The sequence below is a fragment of the Martes martes genome, assembly GCF_963455335.1.
Source record: "Martes martes genome assembly, chromosome: 9".
Taxonomy (NCBI): domain Eukaryota; kingdom Metazoa; phylum Chordata; class Mammalia; order Carnivora; family Mustelidae; genus Martes; species Martes martes.
In genome coordinates this window covers 138,585,758-138,603,171 of record NC_137896.1, presented here as the reverse complement: position 1 = coordinate 138,603,171, position 17,414 = coordinate 138,585,758, and the positions used below count along the sequence as shown (strand labels likewise).

The 17,414-nt window shown below is 65.7% G+C and overlaps 1 protein-coding gene across 1 annotated transcript in view; it reads left to right on the top strand.

The window, feature by feature from the left end:
* TPO (thyroid peroxidase) overlaps positions 1 to 14,363 on the top strand; it is a gene marked incomplete at both ends in the record, with an annotated part of 48,730 nt that extends 34,367 nt beyond the window's left edge. The window contains 8 exons of the mRNA XM_080813702.1: positions 189 to 320; positions 641 to 740; positions 4,597 to 4,729; positions 6,250 to 6,443; positions 9,343 to 9,461; positions 9,768 to 10,414; positions 13,930 to 14,187; positions 14,313 to 14,363. Coding sequence (XP_080669828.1) covers positions 189 to 320; positions 641 to 740; positions 4,597 to 4,729; positions 6,250 to 6,443; positions 9,343 to 9,461; positions 9,768 to 10,414; positions 13,930 to 14,187; positions 14,313 to 14,363 — 1,634 coding nt within the window. The remainder of the gene's footprint in view (positions 1 to 188; positions 321 to 640; positions 741 to 4,596; positions 4,730 to 6,249; positions 6,444 to 9,342; positions 9,462 to 9,767; positions 10,415 to 13,929; positions 14,188 to 14,312) is intronic.
* Between the last annotated feature and the right edge of the window lie 3,051 nt (positions 14,364 to 17,414).

Sequence of the window (17,414 nt, the reverse complement as noted above, 5' to 3'; positions counted from 1 at the left end):
CGCTGGCGGCAAGAAAGCGGGTGCTCAGGGACGGACGTGGCCCAAGAGGGACATGGCTGCCAGGGTACCAGGGGTTCTCGATTCTCTTGCCCACGGAGCAGGGAGTGGACAGGCGCCTCCAGGGTGAGGGCTGCAGCGGGGGACAGGGAGGACAGGGACACGGCCTGACCTCCGTGTGGTCTGTGCAGACGTCAACGAGTGTGAAGACGTGACAGCCCCTCCCTGCCACCCATCGGCCCGGTGCAGGAACACCAAGGGCGGCTTCAGCTGTGAGTGCACAGACCCCTACGTGCTGGGGGAGGACGGGACGACGTGCGTAGGTGAGAGCACACTCCTCGCGCGCCCTCAGCGGGAGGGGAGGGCGGGGCGGCCGTACACCTTACGGGGGGCAGCGGGGTCGTCCTCCCAGCGGCACTGCGCCCATGACCACGTGTGTCCCGCCACCGTCCCGCGCGGCGGGCTGTGCTTTCCGGCAGCTCTCCTGACGCCTCGCGCCCGTGAGAGCTCATCTGAGAAATGGCTTCTCTGGGTAGTCGCGGGCAGAGGCAAGCCCCTCGGGACCAGGCTGGCCCAGGGCTCGCGGGGCACGCCGGCCGCAGCCCTCGGCAGGGGGGCGCGCTAACCCGCTCCCTCTCCCCAGACTCTGGGAGACTCCCGAAGGCATCCTGGGTCTCCATTGCCTTGGGCGCCCTACTGGTCGGCGGCCTGGCAGGTCTCACCTGGACGGTGGTTTGCAGGTGGTAAGTCCTCCCCCCACAGCTGCAGAGGCGATCTCCTCCCCTGTGGCAAGGCTAATGTGCTCCAGAAGCCGGTGCAGACGCTCGGCACCCCGAACCCCTGCAGCCCCAGAGCGACTTTGTACAAAGCTCAGATTTCTGGCTCTTTCTTATGACTTCAGCAGTGAAGGTGGAAATGCAACCCGTACACCTCGGGGTGTCCGCGGCCTGTGGCTGGAGCCTCGGGGCGGGGGCTTGGCAGTGGCAGTGGGTTGCCGGGGATGCTCCCGTTAGGAGCCGAGATCGTCCCCAGGTGTCTCGGAGAGTAAAGGTCCCCCCGGGATAAAACCGGCTGTCAGCGGCCCCGCCCCCGGCGCAGACTCCTGCAAATCGGGAACTTGGATTGACGTAAAGCTGGACCTTTACGTCAAAACCAGCCACGTGGTGGGGCCTTCGGAGCGGACCTGGGAGTCTCTGCGGGACGTGGGTCTTCACCTGTCCTCCTGCTTCCTGACCAGCAGCTCCGAGGACGCGAGCTCGGAGTCTTGTTCAACCTTCCCGGCTTCATGACCTGCACGGCCTCGTCTGGCCAGGGCCGGCCCACACCCCACCGCCCTGCACCTACCGGGACACGCCACGGAGCTCAGCGGTGCCCTCACCCACGGCCCCGTCCCCCCGCCCCTCTGCAGCAGCAAGATGGCTGCACGCAAACCCAGAGCCCTGGTGGTCAGCTGTCACCACCAGGAGGTCACCATCACATTCCGAGGTGTCCCCAACCACTGCCGGCCACAGCCTGGCCCCTCTCCAAGCCCCTGGGAGCAGCGGCTCTGGGACGGGACGGCTGTGCTCCTCCTGGCCAGGCATCCCGCCGCAGGAGTAAAGCCAACACCCACTTCCTTTACGCTCCAAGACCACCCTGTCCTCACTTCTTCACCCGGCACGTGGGTTCACCTCTCCTGGTAGATGGTATTTAAGTGACACTCCTTTAACAGACTCGTGACTTCCGGCAGAACCAACAAACACCACAGTTCAGACGGGAATTCCTTCACTCTACCAGCTAAGGGGGACGTGCGACGGCCGTGTGTCTCACGGGCCTGGTGAATCCAGCCGTGATGTCGTTGAACTCTCCCTTCGATCATATGAGGCCTTTGTTACAGGTGAAACACGTCCTCCAAATTCACATGTTGGAGACCCGACTTCTGGGACCCTGCCATGTGGCCGTCTTTGGAAGCAGTGTCGTTGGGGACATAGTGAGTTGACATGAGGTTGTGTCAGAGTAGGTATCCCCGGTCCAAAAGGACGGCTGTCCTCGCAGGAAGGGGGAGTAGGGACAGACGGGGACACACACAGAGCGACGACCGGGTGAAGATCAGGTTAGAGACCGGGGACGTGTCTGCAGGCCAAAGGTCCCCCACAAACCCCCCCAAACCTCAGCAGGAGTTGCCCTGCTGACGTTATGACCCCACACGTCCACACTGCAGGACGGGGAGAGAACAGGTTTCCGTGGCCAAGCCCATGGGGCCATGGCATGGTGTTACAGATGCCCCAGGAATCGCATACCGCAGTGCTGAGGCGTCTGCTGGTGGAAGGTGTCACTTGCCTGCGCCGGGAAGAGATACAGCAGCGTCGAGACCCACGCTCTGTCGGGTCCGCGGCCTGGCCTTGGCCACGGCGTCCCCGGCGTCCTCCCGGGTTGCTTTGGCCCTGAGTGTGACTACATCGTCAGGACCGTCACCGTCTGGACCGCCAGGACTATCACCATCCGGACCATGACCGTCTGGACCGTCGCCGTCAGAGCCGAGACCGTCAGGCTGTCATTCCAACAGACCACCGGCTGGTCAGCAGCAACGTCCTCTTCGGGGCAGCCCTGCCGACTGCTGGCTGTCACATCAACTGCTGAGCGGCGTCCCTAGTTTCTGGCGGGGCTGGTGGCAGGAAGGAGCCCGTTTTACAGACCGCCTGGTCTTAGAAGCTCCGACACGGGCAGTAACTGAAACCCGTAGCCGGCCACCCAAAGAACAAAGTGGTGAAAACAAGCCAGGCCATGGCACGCACCTGCAAAGGGGCTGGGAGCTGCGATCCCGTGGACTGAACGTCCGCTGTGAAAATCCAACATCACCATGACTTAAGTTCACGTGACGTCTCCGTCAGACCTCGGCCGCCATACCGTGATGCAAAGATGCCGCAGGCCCCACGCAAGGAAAAGGGGTTCTTGTTAAGACGGACAGCCATCCGTCAAATGGGCACTTGGGAAGAGAGTGTCCACTGCCCTGGAGTCTGGACTCTGGAGCCTTCATACCCGCCCCGAAGCTCAGCTCGATCACTGATCACCTGTGGCGGCGGAGAGCAGAGCCTTTGGGCCGCAGAGGCGCTCAGAGCGGCACGGACAGGCGGACACTGACTTGCTGGCCCGAGGCCCCTGTGGGGACAGACAGACAGCACCTAAGCCCTCAGGGAGGCGAACCTGCGGCCACGCCCGGAAGTCCCCCTACGCGCCCCGCCCGGGATCCGCTCCCCTCCCCACAACAGAAGGCCTTTGGTCTTGAATTTGGTCGAGAGCTTGAAGCTTCCTGGTTGTGGGTCGTCCCAGGGAGAGGGAAGCTCGGAAAGGGAAGGAATTTGTCCGCAGGGATTGGAAGGGCACAGGGTGCAGTGGGAGGGGCCCCGGCCCTGGTGGCCGCCCCGAGGGGCTGCCGTCTGCGGGAGCTCTTGCGGGACAGCCCATGGGTGGGGCTCCCCCGGCCCCTAGGCCCCCTGTGTCCACACCAGGGACTCCGCACCCGCAATCCACAAACGCCCTGGCATCGGGACACCCGCTCCCGCCCAGCCCTTCACCGAGAGCCCGCATGGCTTCATCCAAAGCTCCCGCAGCCTGGTGGGCTTCCGGGAGGATGGTGCCACGCGCGCGGCCCGCTGTCCTGGCTCCGTGGCGGACGCGCCCGCTCCCGCTCCCCCGGGGCGCCGACCCCACAGAGATCTGGGTGTCCCCCGCTCACGGCCGCGGGCGGGGGTGGAGGTGGGGGCGAGGTCGAGCCGCACCCCCAAGTCACCTCTGCTCTGGCGTCCCTGTGCTTCCCTCTGCAGCTCGGGCTCAGCTGCTCCGGCTCCGGCTCCCACGGCCGCCACGTTATGTGGTTTAGCCGAAGTCTTTCTTTTCCACGCAGACGCGTGTCGCTGGCTCATCCCCTCTCTGCGTGTGGCATTCAGTGCGCCCGGGGGTCCCAGTGCGCCCTGTCCACGTCCATTCCTCCCGTCACGTTTCCTGACTTCCCTGTGACCCCTCTGGTGCCACGGGTCGCCCTGGGGGTGCTGCTCTCACCCTGGGGGCCCCCCGCTTTGGGAGGGTCTGACAAGAGCTGCAGCCAGGACCGGCTCCAGCCGGAGAGGAGCACAGCGCGCTTCCCAGACTGTCCCAGCTCAGGACATGTGTCCAGACGCCACGTGCGTGCAGTCGCCTGGAAAACAGAACACAGCAAGCGGGCACGGAGGCCTGCCCCCAGTTCAGCTTCTCCTCCCGGGGACGGCGATTTTCCGAACCCACCTGCACAAGTCAGAAGTGGGATCAGACGAGTTTGGCGGGACTGGGGCTGGGGGTGTCTCTGGGCAGGGCGTTCGCGGGCTGCGGCCGGGGCTCCTGGTGCGGGACGGCTTGCGTGGCCTCCTGACACCCCTCGTCCACTGGAAAACGGTGCAGGCCGCGCTGCACCTGGTGCTGTCTTCCAGCTAACAGCGGCCCTGGGCTCCTCCCCAGATGGATCAGGAGGCGCCCAGGGTCCCAGCACCCCCACCAGTCACAGAGACAGCATGACAATGTGTGGGACGGGCCCCGGGCGTTCGCCTGAGTCATGACCTCTGTCAGCAGGTGTGTGCTTCTCTGCAGGGCACACGCCGGCCGGAAAGCCTCGCTGTGCATCGCGGACTCGGGGGGAAGAGGAGCATGCCAGCCGGGTCTCGGCACGCACCGGGACATGAGCGTGTCACAACCTGCTGCCGCCACTCGGGACGCAGGGCAGGTGGGTGCACGCCTGGGTGGGCGCAGGGGCCCCGCTCGTCCACATTCCCGTTCAGACCAGGAGGCCGTCACGGAGACCCTGGTCCCCTGACCCCGCGTGGCTGCCCACGCCGGTCCGGTCCTGTGTGCACACGCTCGCTGTGCGCTCACGGCTCGTGCGAGCCGCGCTCTTCCAGGAGGATGATTTGTGACGAGTATAACCTACTTTGTTTCAAAAGTGCAGACATTCTAGAACGAGTAAGCTGGGGTGGGAGCTGGGGCATTGCTTCCCGTTTGTGCAAACTGGGTCCGAACTGACTCCCACGGCAGGCGCTTGCCTCCGTGTCACCCCACGTCTCGGCCGAACATGACAGCCAGAAACGGAAAGGAAATGTTGACTTCCAGAAAGCACTTTTTATTAAAAAAAAAACAACAACAAAAAAACGGAGTCATCCCAAGTAGTGTGGAGACAGCTGGTCTAGACTCGCGTGCGGCTATTTTTACTTTGTGTGCGTGGCCGCAGGACGGGTGACACTGAAGTCGGGCGTGCGCACACCTGTCCGAGACCTAGGTGGGCGGCCGGCCCTGGGACACTCGGAGCTGGCTGGCCCTGCCCCTGAAGCGTCCCGCCACAGAGCCAGACCCGCGTCCACCCCGAAGCAGGGAACTGAAACGCCCCATTGGAACACACACATGAGGACCCTTCCAGGCACCCTGGGACCCCGCGTGTCCCCAGGCCCCGAGCAGCTGACTGAGACCCTGGGGCCCCGGCGGGTGCCCGGTCTGTCCACATGCTCAGAGCCAGTTTTCTCCCCCAGGACCCGGCCTGCGGATCCCAAATCCTTCTCTGCCAGTAGGAACCGCAGTGACACGCTTGGAAGCCGGGTGTGAGAGGGCGGCCGCAGGCTGATTCCTGGGAGCGGATGGTCCTTCTTGGGACGAGAACCCCCTTCCCGCATGACAAGGGGGAGGAGGTTCGCTCCGGACACAACCTCGATCCTGGCATTTCCGTCCTGAATAAAGTGTGCGCTGCTCCCCGAGCCAGAGTCACGTGTCCTCCATGTTCGCTCTCACGGGTGGGTGACAGGGTGGACGATGGCGGCCCTGCCCGTTGTCGGACGCCAAGCAGGACACCCTGACCCGGGTCACTGCGTGACAACAGTTCCGTGTTTCCAAAATCACCACTGAGGCCGTTTCCCAAATCGAGGCTGACCTAGCGCCTGCTGAAGTCACGACCCGGCGCGGGCGAGTAAATCCTAGGCCACGCGGCCACGGGCTGTGCGCACCCGCCTGACCCACTCCTCCCGGGGCGGCCTCCACACACGTCCACATGCTCACAAGCCGCTCCGTCCCACCCGACATGCCGGGACACGCCGTCTTCCCTGTACTCACGTCTGTCTTCCCCGGGGTCCCTTCGCCGCTCCTCCTCCTTCCTCCGCTTCCTGCCGACCCACCCCCTTCCCTGCGTCCTGCGTCTCGGCCACCTGTGAGCCACGGACGCTCCACGCCTGCGTCCCCTCCCTGCTGCATCCCCTCCTGGAGGTGTCCCCTCCTGGCGGCGTCCCCTACCGGCCGTCCTCCTTGCGGGCAGCTTCCTCTCCTGGCGGCGTCCCCCCCGGCGGCCCTCCCCACTGGCAGCAGTGGGAGGAGGTTGGCTCTTCAGATCTGTGTCGCCCCGAGGGGACGGCCAGGCCCCGCTCCGGACACCTGGCACTCACCCCGCTCCCTGCATGCAGGTAACAGCCCGACGCCCCTCGGAGGGTTCCTGGCCTCAGCGGCATCGAGGGGCTGGGAACCCCCACAAAGCAGCGATCGTCCTGGCCCTAGTTTTCTACACTAATGACCGAGTGGCCGGCTGAGTCCCCTGCCCCGGTGGCCCTTCCCTGCCAGCCCGGCTGGGAGATGGGAAGATGGGAGCTGGGAAGCCTGCCCTGCCCCGGATCGTGGAGCGTAGTTAGCGACAGACCCGCTCAGGCCGGGGCAGCTCTTCCTGACGCGCCAGGAGGGGGACGTGGCGGAGGGAACGGGAACATCTGTGACACGGTCCCACTGCTCGGGACCTGCCCACGGCGCTGCTTCGCACAGGAGCTGGGGACCCAGATCTTACTGCTGTCAGTATGACAGTCACAGCGACTAAACTGCTGCCGGAGGCCCCCCGGGGAAAGCCCACGGGTCCCCTCACCGCGAGGAGCCCACGTCCCCCTCGGAGCCCGCAAACATCGCGGGGCACGCGCTCCCGGGCCTGGGACGCGAGGCATCCCGGGCTCGGACTCCGCGGGATTTCCGGAGGAAAGCTGGGAATGGAGAGAGCCCTGAAGGTCCGTCTTCCTCCGCGGCCGCTCCGACTCCCAGCGGCATCAGGCATCAGGCTGCGCGTCCCTGCGCGGCTGCGCCGGGAGCTGGTCTTCCGTGTCGTGGTGCCGTGTGCTTCGTGTCGCCTCATAAGCTCCTGACGAACAACCAGGGAGCCAGAAGGGACCGTCCCGGATCGTGAGGGTCCCGGGATAATTAAGTACCGACGGGCCACGACCCCAGGGACCCTGAGCTGGGCCTTATGTGCTCCCCTCTTGTCGCTTGTAGGGAATCTTCACTCTCGTGCAGTCCGATCGTTTGGGGTATTGGTAACTTTGCCGGCAGAGTTCTGGGGGACGCGCCGTCAGGACTGGCGACAGTTTCGTTGTGATCGAAGCACTTGGACTGAGTATGCAGGGGTCCATCCGCTCCCTTCCCAGGCCCCTGCGTCACTGTCCCCGGCTCGTTTCCCTTCCTCCTTGGCTGTTCCCAGGAGGGTGACCGTGCAAACTGGGGGCCTCCTTGGGATAGTCAGCCTCACACAACGTTAGCCCCAGACGTCCCCGCCAAGGTCACTTTGTGGGGCCCCTTCATTTCGCAGCAGAGAGCTCAGTCCCGGGTGCGAGCTGGGAACTGCTCTGCGTCACGAGGACGGCTGGCAACGCCGTCCCCGTGGCTCTTTGCCCATCTACTCGCCCGTCCACCTGGAACCGACCGCCCCAGCCTCTCCACCAAAGCCGGACTCCCGATGGAGCCGGAGCTGTTTGGGGCCATCAGACTGGATCACGCGGTGGGAGCCAGGTCCCCCTCGCTGGGCATGCCCATCGCGTGAGCCTCACCCCGTGAGCGCCCCAGCGCGAGCCCAGGGTTGTGGGTGGGGCACGACCCCTGCTTGGACCTCTCCTTTAGGACAAAGGCCGGCGGCAGGCCCGGGAATGTCCCGTTTTCCTTGGCCGACAGCACCACCTGCTGGGCACAGCGGGAAGCACAACCCATCCCCCTTGTTTTTCTGGGACGCGGCGCGGGTGCCTCCCGAGCAGGACAGCGCCCAGCGCAGGGCAGCCGCTTCCTGGACCTGCTTTGTTAGGGGGTGAAGTGCCCCGGGAGGGACGGACTGTGGCAACCCTCACCCCGCAGGCGACCCCGGGGGACAATGACAAAAACCGTCAGAAAGAGAAAGAAAGGACTTACCAAAAACATCGTGTAAAGTGTTCATTCACCACGAAGTACATCTGCCCCTTCTTATTTGAAGTTCACTGTGTAGCGGCTTCCGGCCGAGGCCGCGTGCCCTGAGCGGTGGGGTCCAGCCGCCCTGAGGACAGCGTCTGCCCGGGGCCTGGGCGGGCCCCACGGAGGCCACGTACCGTGTAGCGTGAAGCGCGAAGCGCGAATCAGCTTCGATTTTACCCACCCAGCAGAGCAAATATGTACGACTCGGTGTTGACACCCATTTCTTTACAAAATGTGATTCTGGGCAAGTTTTGCTTTTATTAACGTGCATTTTTTATAAATTAGAGGAACGAAATCATGTCCTATTACAGACCTATTTCCAGAGGTCCGGGCCGATAAAGGGTTTGGTTTCCAGCATCGACATGTTTGGACTTTTGTCGCGGCTGCTTTTGGTGCAAAAGCAAAAGAGAATGAACCCACGCGGCCACCCTCCCCCAGCCGGGGGGCAGAGCCTGGCGGGGCTGGGACTTCTCGGAATCTGGAAACCGAAGAACCAGCACAGGCAGGTGCCTCCGCTCAACCTCCCCACGCCCTCCCCCGCCCACCCCGCCCCAAACTCGTCTCTCTATGACAGCCAGCTGGGGCTTGGGCAGGAGCCCGCCCACCTGGCCCTTGTGGACGCGCCTGCTCCTGGCTGAGCCAGAGACCGGCCCGGGTCTCTGAAGGTGCAGAGTGTGTTTCCCAGGTTCAGCAGCGAGCCTGGGTGACGGAGACCCCCCCCAAGGAAGGTCCTCACCCCCACGACACCTGGAAGCCCCTAAGAAAGGAGTCACCCAGCCCACGGTCCACGGGACGGCGCATTCCACACCAGCATGCTCCGAGCTGGGCCTCGGGACTGAGCGGGACGTCTGGGGCAGGCCAGCTCCAGCTGCCAATCTCAGTAATTGACTGACTTTTTTTTTTTTTTTAAGATTTTATTATTTATTTGACAGACAGAGACCACAAGTAGGCAGAGAGGCAGGCAGAGAGAGAGGAGGAAGCAGGCTCCCCGCTGAGCAGAGAGCCCGACGTGAGGCTCGATCCCAGGATCCCGGGACCATGACCTGAGACGAAGGCAGAGGCTTAACCCAGGCGCCCCTACTGGACTGACTCTTGAGGCCGACACGGTCCTAGATGTGTGCGCTGCTCTTCTCGAGCAAAGCCTGGTTCGGACGTTACCTCTGAGAACAGCAGCTCGCCCGTCACGGGAGTGCGAGGGAAGCACGAGTTGATCAAACCTGTCGCCGTGCAAGGTACCAAGTCCCCCCGCCTCTCTAAACCTCCCGGGTCCGCCAGGACATGGGACAGATTTGTCCCTAGATGTCCCTAGTGCGGTAACGGACTCACCTTTTCTCCAGGCTCACTCAGGGCTCTAGCCGGAGGCCTGAGGCACTTAGCAGAGCTGCCCCTGGAGAGCTCAGCGTGACCAGGTCGGGGGGCACCTGGTGACCAGTGTGCCTCCTGGGCAGGACCAGACCCCAGCCCCTGAGGTCAGCGTGTGGTCTCTGGGCCGACCCCGGACGTCCAACATCGCACTGGTCACCCCACCCGACCTCCAGCACCCACCACCCATGGCCGCACCCACCGCGGGAACAAGGCTCCAAACCTCCGGCTGAAACAACCGGACAACGTGGTCTGGGCAGAGCCTCCCAGCTCACTCCTTCCCCATCTGACCAGGGAGACACTGAGGCACAGACAGCGGTTTCTAGCCGCGGGGCTGGACCGCGCGCCCGCAGCGGCAGCACTGAGGACGCGGTGTCGGTGGGACCTTCCGGTGGGGCCGCCTGCAAGGGTGGGACCCGGCCCTGGTCCAGCGTCCCCTCCCCGGCCCGGCCTGCCCCCCCGCAGCCAGGACAGCCTCCACGGGAAGCCGGCGCAGGTGGCCAGTCTGCAGCTGGGGGGCCGGACGCGTGGACACAGCCGCGTGTGCTGGGGACCCGCGGGCGACGCCGCCGCCTCCCCGGGCAGACCAGGCGGGGACGGAGACTCAGCGCACGCGGACCCTGGCCTGACCTCCAGGTCCCCTGACCGCCGGGCACCCCGACCTCCGCACGCCCCCTGCCCCCGGGACGCCCGGGGCAGGCCCCGCGGGAGGCTCCGCGGTCTCCGCCGCTGCCCAGAGCTCGAGCTCCCGCTGCGCCTGAGGCCTCTGCCCCGCGCAGCAAGTCCGCGCCAACAGGAGCTCCGGTGCCCCCGCGGGGCCGCGGTCGGGCGACCAGGGGCCCCGCGCACGCCGGCTCTGCGGGAGGGACCCGCGGCCTCTGGGGGGCGGGGCTGGGAGGTCACGCCCGGCGGGGGGCGGGGCCGGGGGCGTGGGCCGGGGTGGGGCAGGGCGGGGTAGGGGAGGCCACGCCCGGGCGGGGGCGGGGCTTGGAGGTCACGCCCGGAGGGGCGGGGCGGGGGCGGGGTAGGGGAGGCCACGCCCGGGCGGGGGCGGGGCTTGGAGGTCACGCCCGGAGGGGCGGGGCGGGGGCGGGGTAGGGGAGGCCACGCCCGGGCGGGGGGCGGGGATTGGAGGTCACGCCCGGAGGGGCGGGGTAGGGGAGGCCACGCCCGGGCGAGGGGCGGGGCTTGGAGGCCACGCCCGGAGGGGCGGGGCGGGGACGGGGACGGGGCGGGTAGGCCACGCCCCAAGGAGGGGGAAGGGGCGCGGAGGGGGATCCCCAGGCCCCGGCAGCGGGCTTGTGGCCGTTTTCTTGGTGCGGTTTCGGGTCCCGGAGGAGCGCGGACTCTCTGGGGCGCGGGCGTGTGTTCACCGGTTTGGCCGGACTTTCCGGTGTGGTTTGATCTGGGGTTTGTGCCGGTGGCCCCAGAGCACGGCCCGTGGGCGAGGCTGCGGGCGGGGGCAGGCGCCGGCCGGCCGCTCCGGAGGTGGTCCCCGGGCGGCTGTGCTAACCAGGGAAGCGGCAGCGCGCGGGCAGACCAGTGTCCGCGGGCGGTGCGGTCGCGGGGCCCTCCCCGGGCCACCTGCTGCTGAGCCGGGGCAGGTCCCTCCACGCTCCAGGCGGGACCAGAAGGTGGACCTGGCCGGGGAGTCTGAGCAGAGCCCAGCCGCAAGCCCAGATGTGAGGTCACCCACCACTGTCCCCGTGAACTGGCCTCTCCCCCGAGAAGAGAGGAAATGACCTGTTCCGGCTCCACCACGAGGAGCTGCCCAGGCCAGTAAGCAGGGGTTCGATCACTTTCATCGGGGCCCAGGACGCCGGCCAGTCCTCTACCACGTCCGCCCTGCCAGGCACAGACCCAACAGGTGAGGCCGCACCTGTTCAGGCAGAGCCTGCCCAGCATCTGGCCGTCCCTGTCCTGACCGCAGGATGGCCAGCATCCGGCCGTGACCGGTATGCATGTGTCCTGCCAGTGAGGACGTCCCCATCGAAGCAACGGTTTGCTGTTCCCCTGCCCTCCCGGGTTCTCGGGCGGGGCCCCTGCGGGAACAGGCAGGTGAACACAGGGACAGGGCAGGGGACCTTCATCAGCACGTCGGCCTCCTGCCCACCCAGGGGATGCCTGGGAAATGAGCACTTCCCAGGGGTTGAGGCTCAGATTCAAGCCACAGGGAAGGTGGGAGGGGCAGGCGAGGCCGTCAGGACGGGCTGGGTCAGCCAGGGCCCCTGTGCCCCACGGCCGGGCCTTGTGTGATCCGTCATCTTCCGCCCGCTCGGCCGGGGAGAGTCCCTGACGCGGGGCGAGGCGCTCAGGTCTGTCTGCAGAGCTGCCGCAGGGCGAGAGGCCAAGCTCCCACCACGCCCGCCACAGGGGCCTTGACCTCCCCGGGGCTCGCCTCCTCTCCTCTCTTGACCCTCCCCACTGGGCGAGGCCCGAGGGGAGCACGCCTCGGCAGCTCCTCCGGACACAGAGGTAGGGGGGCCGCTGCAAACACCGTTGCACCCACTGCAAGGGGGGGCTTTGTTCTGGAGTCAGGGCCTCTGCCGCTGGTGGCCCTCGGGAGGGACCCCGGAAGGAAGGTGCCGAGGCGGGTGGGGGGGGGGCACCCCATGCTTCCTGCTGCACGGGGGCCGGGTCGCTGAGTGGGGCTCCCGCTCCCACAGGGGCTTTAACATGAGCGGGCAGGTGGGGGCGGGGCGCCCAGCACTCAGCCTGGTCCTCACCGTCCCCCCTGCTCACGGCAGGAGGGCGAAGTGTGGCGTCCGCATGATCCCTGCTGCTGCAGAGATCCCGCTCTCCGGACGGGAGATGCACACAGAGGCAGGAGCCGCTTCCTCCCCGTTGGCACAAGAGGAGACTGAGGCACGGAAAGACACATGAATCCCAAACCCCCAGACCCTGCTCTCGACACCCTCCCTTCTGGAAGGTTCTGCAATCAACGCTGAGTCCTGCCCACTCCGGGGAGTGTACGGGGAACCCAGAGTGGCCTTGAATTCACATTTGCTGAGACGGGAAGTGTGGGGTCCCCAAGGCTGGCCCCGTGGAGACCTCTTTGCTGTGGGAGGAAGAGCTCCCGGCACTGCTGGCGGCTGCTCTGGGCCCTCACCGCCCAACCTGGATGGCCTTTCCCGAGCTCGGGAACCGTTCTCCCAGGGGCCAGTCACGCCCACCAGCACGCACCACTGCTCGAAGAGGGTCCTGGTCAGGGGCGGGAGCACTCGCACACGGAGGAGGGGTCCCAGGACTGAGTGCCTTTCTGGTCCCGACGCCAAGGGTTTTTCTCCGGACCCCTCTGTCCAGCATATACTCCTTCCCTTCCTCCCATGGGGTCTGGGACGGCCTGGAAGCCTCCCGTCACACCCTCTCCGTTGTGACCTCTGCCCCAGGCTGTTTCTCTGTTTCCTCCAGATGCTTTGTGTCTCCCTGAGGCATCGCAGGTCCGGTATTCGCATGTCTCCCTTGCTGCCCAGACGGTCAGTCCTCCGGCACGCGTGGTCACCCACCGGGCACTTCGGAGTCCTGTGTCCAGAGTGTGGCCGCGGTGGGCACTCAGATGTGCTGCTGGCAGAGGGCAGAGTGTGCCACCACCGCTTTCCAGAGCCGGCAAGGTGTCCCCTCTGGGGCGGGCCTGCTTGGTGCTATTCTGGGCTTTGGATGGAGCGTGGGGTACAGACCCCGGGCTCTTTCCCTCCCTCCCCGGCCCCGACTCCCACCGCTTCCCGGCCGCCAGGCCCACCGATCGCTGGCAAGCCGAAGCAGCTGGAACTGAGCCCACGCCCTGTCCCCAAGAAACATGATGTCCCCCCCGGTTCCCCCGCTGTGGCCGCGGCTACCCCACAGCAGAGGGTGATGAAAATCCACCTGCATGCCGGGAGGTCTTCGGGCTGGAGAGGTCAGGGGCAGGGCAGCGAGCCTGCGTCTGCGCCCACCTGGGCCTCCGCTGGGAGTCCCCAGGGCTGAGCCCGGGGTCGCAGAGGCCTGCGTTCCCGGGGCTGGGGTTCCGGCCTGCAAGGTGAGCTGGAGCTGAATTTCTAGATCTGTGAGCTGGTCGGTCCGAGTGACATCGGAAGCCGCCACAGATCGGGACCCCATCTGAGAGCCGGCTGCGAGCACTGACCAGCACCGCCTCTGGGGGGCGGCCACCGCCCAGCCCTGGACCTCGGGCAGGACGCTTTGCTTTTCTGGGTGTGGTTCGCTCGTCTGCAAAATCCAGGTGCGGAGCCGCAGTGCAGGGGTGCGTGGGGCCGAGCGCGGTGCCTGTGGAGTATTGGCCGGGGCTCGGGGCAGGTCCGTCCAGCCGGCGTCGCCCAGCGGCCCTGCTGCGGCCTCTCACAGGCACCCCGCACTGGCCTGCGGCAGCCAGAGCCGGCCCACGACCTGGCCCTGCTGAAACTGAAGACAGGAGCTGGAAAAGCTGTCTTCTCAGAGGGCGGGGAGCGCTCCGCGAGGTGTCCACAGACCTCCGGGAATCGGTCTGGCCGCCTCTGGAGCTCGCCCCAGGGCGTGCCGGGAGCCCGCGGCCTTCATCCCGAGCGGGCCCCGCCCCCCGGGACTGTGGCTGCACTGGCCACGCGCCGACCTCTGAGCGGCCAGGTGGGGCCCAGGGCGCGGGGCCTGCGGCGGGGACCAGGACAGCTCCGTCCTCGGCAGAAGCGTCTCCGCCGGCCCAGAACAGAGGGGAGCACTCGGGTGAGCCACGAAGCTGGTGTCCCCCGCAGGGTCCCAGCGTGTCCGAGGCAGTCGGAGAGGACGGGGGCTTTGCAACGTGAGACAGGACATCCCAAGGTCCAGCCGCGGAGAGAGCGTGCGTGTCCGTCAGCGCGCGTTCACCTGGAAGGAGATGCTGATCGTGGTGCTTTTCCTCAGGTCACCTGCCCGCCAGGGTCACCTGCCCATCAGCTGTCACGGCCCTACTGGTGACCCCACCTCCCACCACCTGTGCCCACTGACACCCTGTGTGGACCGAGCCCCGTGTCCACGGTGACGCCCCCTGACTCAGGCATTTGGGTGTCTAATTGTTAGGGAAAAAAGGCTATTTATTTTGGTGGAAAAATGTTCCTTAAAAAGCAACAGTGAGCACGAGCCCAAAAATTGAGGGACGGTGAGGAGGTAAGGGTGCGGGTTTGCAGCCGGAAACACGGGGCCGGGGCGGACAGGAGCGTGGACGCCGGGTGTACAAACGCCCGTGTCCCCACAGGGTCTGGAGCGGCGCGTGTGTCACTGAACGCACGAGGAACCCACACGCTGCGTGGGAGGTGAGCGGCGGCCGGCGGCAGGGGGCCTCCCGGGACCCGCCCGCTCGCCCGTGCCCTGCTCGGACCTGGGAGAGGCAGGAGGGCCGGGCGGCCGCAGGTGAAGCTCTGGCGTGTCACACCTGACGAGAGAAGACGACCCACGTGAACAAACGTCATTTTGCTTCAGGACGCGGGCAGCCGCCTCCTGGGAACCGCAGAGCGGGCGGAGAGCGCTGTGGCCGCTGGCGGGGCGTTCTCGGGTTAAACTGGCCCCGCGTCCCAGGGCTGAGGTCCCGGCTGGCAGGTCCGGGCAGGACGGCCGTGCGGTACCTCAGGAGAAACCTGCGCGTCAGACGTGCCTCCTCCCGGTGCGGGCGCCGTCGGCCGTGAGTCCGCGTGAACGAGTGGCGGTCTGCACTGGATGGGGGCCTCAAACGGGACACGCGTCAGGCAGGTGCTGTGTTAACCTGTGGGCGAGAGTGTGGCCAGAGCTCACGGGCCTTCGTCCCCGGGGTGAGGCTGGCCCGCCCTCAGAAGGTTCTAGAACGCGGGCTCGCAGTGCGCCCGCGGTGAAGCTGTGGGTGACGGGCCGTGCGGCCCCGAGTCTATTCACGGATGGGCACGCAAGCGCCCCTTCCACCAGCCCAGCGGGGGCTGCGGGAAACCAGCGGGGAAGCGCCCCGGCCCGGCCCACCACACCCTGCAGGCTGCACCCTTGATGGACAAACCCCGATGGAGCTCAGGAGAGTGAGGTCCTGGGGACAAGGACACCATGACCTTAGTCACCCAAAGGAAGAGGAAATCTCCAGTTTCTCCGCTCAGTGTGCACGGGGTGGGCCAGGGCCTGGGCATGGCATCCTCATCGGAGCGTGACGCCATGACTGTCCCCGCGAGGGGTGGCCACGACCCCGGGAACAACATGCTTTCCAAGCTCTCTGGGTTGCTCGCTCTTACGGGCTTCACTTACAAGACCCGGGGAAGGCTCGGTTTAATTCTGCGGACGGCGTGTGGAATTGATACCGAGAAGCGGACAACTGGCACAGGTTCCTGGAAATTCTGAGAAAGAGAATGAGTAGAACCACAGCAGAGACGCAGCCCCGGACGGGCAGGAAGGCGGACGCAGAGCTAGAGCGTGAGAAAGGGAAGAGTGTGCGGGACGTGTGGGAGGCGGACGTGCAGAGCCCCCCAGACGCGGGCCGGAGGGAGGGGCAGGAACCGTTCCCCACTGCTTCCCTCGAAACACGCGGGCGGCATCACCGGTCACAATTCTAACCCACTGGGACCCTGGTACCCAAGACAGATGTGGTGTCCGCGAGCTCACCTGTCCTAGAAAAGTCCCTGAGACGAAATGAGATGCAGCTGAGGTGACTCTAAATTCCAGGGTGACAGAATCACAGGAAAACCCGGGGACGGGCAGAGGAAAAGCACAGGCCCCCGAGAGAGAAGCGTCCCCAAACTCCGGGGACACACGGGGAGAGAGTCACGGTGACAGGAAATTCTACGTGGGACTTTTGCTATTTGCCGGGAAGATGATGGACATGACATCTCCAACGGGGCATAGCCAACATGCGTTCCCGGGGAAATAAATTACCAGGAAAACCACTTCTGCCCAAAATCAAGGCTCAATTTTCTGATAAGTATGATTAAAACCAGTAGAAAAAGGATTAAAATAATGCAAACGTGGAGGACTGTCAAACTAGAAGACACATCGAGTCTGAGACTCTTAAACTAGGAAATAGACCAAAACCAGCAGCCAGGACCGGGGAGAAGGGTCGCAGAGCCCCCAGCATCTCCACGGGGTCCTCGCCGGTGCGCGTTCGGACACGCAGGCTGTCGGCATCTGTGTGAGCGTGAAGCAGCCGCCCACGGCGCGAGGGGTCACCAAGGGAAACATGCCGTGGAGAGACCACTGGGACCTGGGAACGACGGACACCGCCCCCGTCCCTGGTGAGCTCCAGCTCGGGGACTGCCCCTGGGTGTCCCTAAGAACCTGGGACATTTCATAATAAGATGGAAACAAGGGACTTAACAGAAGACTGAGCATCACTTCGTGGTTCCAGAGTGTTCTTTTCCTTGAGACGGAAGGTGAGGGAGGAGAGGAGGACGACCGTGCACTGGTCACCAGGTGCTGGTGGTCACTCTGGTTGACCAAATGTGCAAGCAGCAAATGGCCATCAGTGCATGTCAGAAGGGAGTGTGGGTCTCCCACCAGCCCACCAGGCCCTCCCCCCAGCCCGCCCCCTCCCCCACAGCCAGCCTCCCCCCAACCAGCCAACCCCTCCCCACCAGCCAACCCAAATGCCCACAAGTACAGAGCGCCACCGTCCACGTCACAACCTGACCTCGGAGGCGGCGGGGAAGTTGGAGGATGAATGGTCCCAGACAGAGGGGCTCTTGGAGTGGGAGGGCGCGCTTCCGGCCCAGACCAGCCAGAGAAGGGCCCGCGGTTCCTGGACCACACCCGGGGTGGACACTCGCTCAAGAACTGGGTCCCCACCTCCTGCTCTCAGCGTCACCCCCTTCCCCGGCCTGTGGACCTTCCAGAGGGAGGAATAACGTTGGCGAGGGCGTTCCTGCACAAAATGC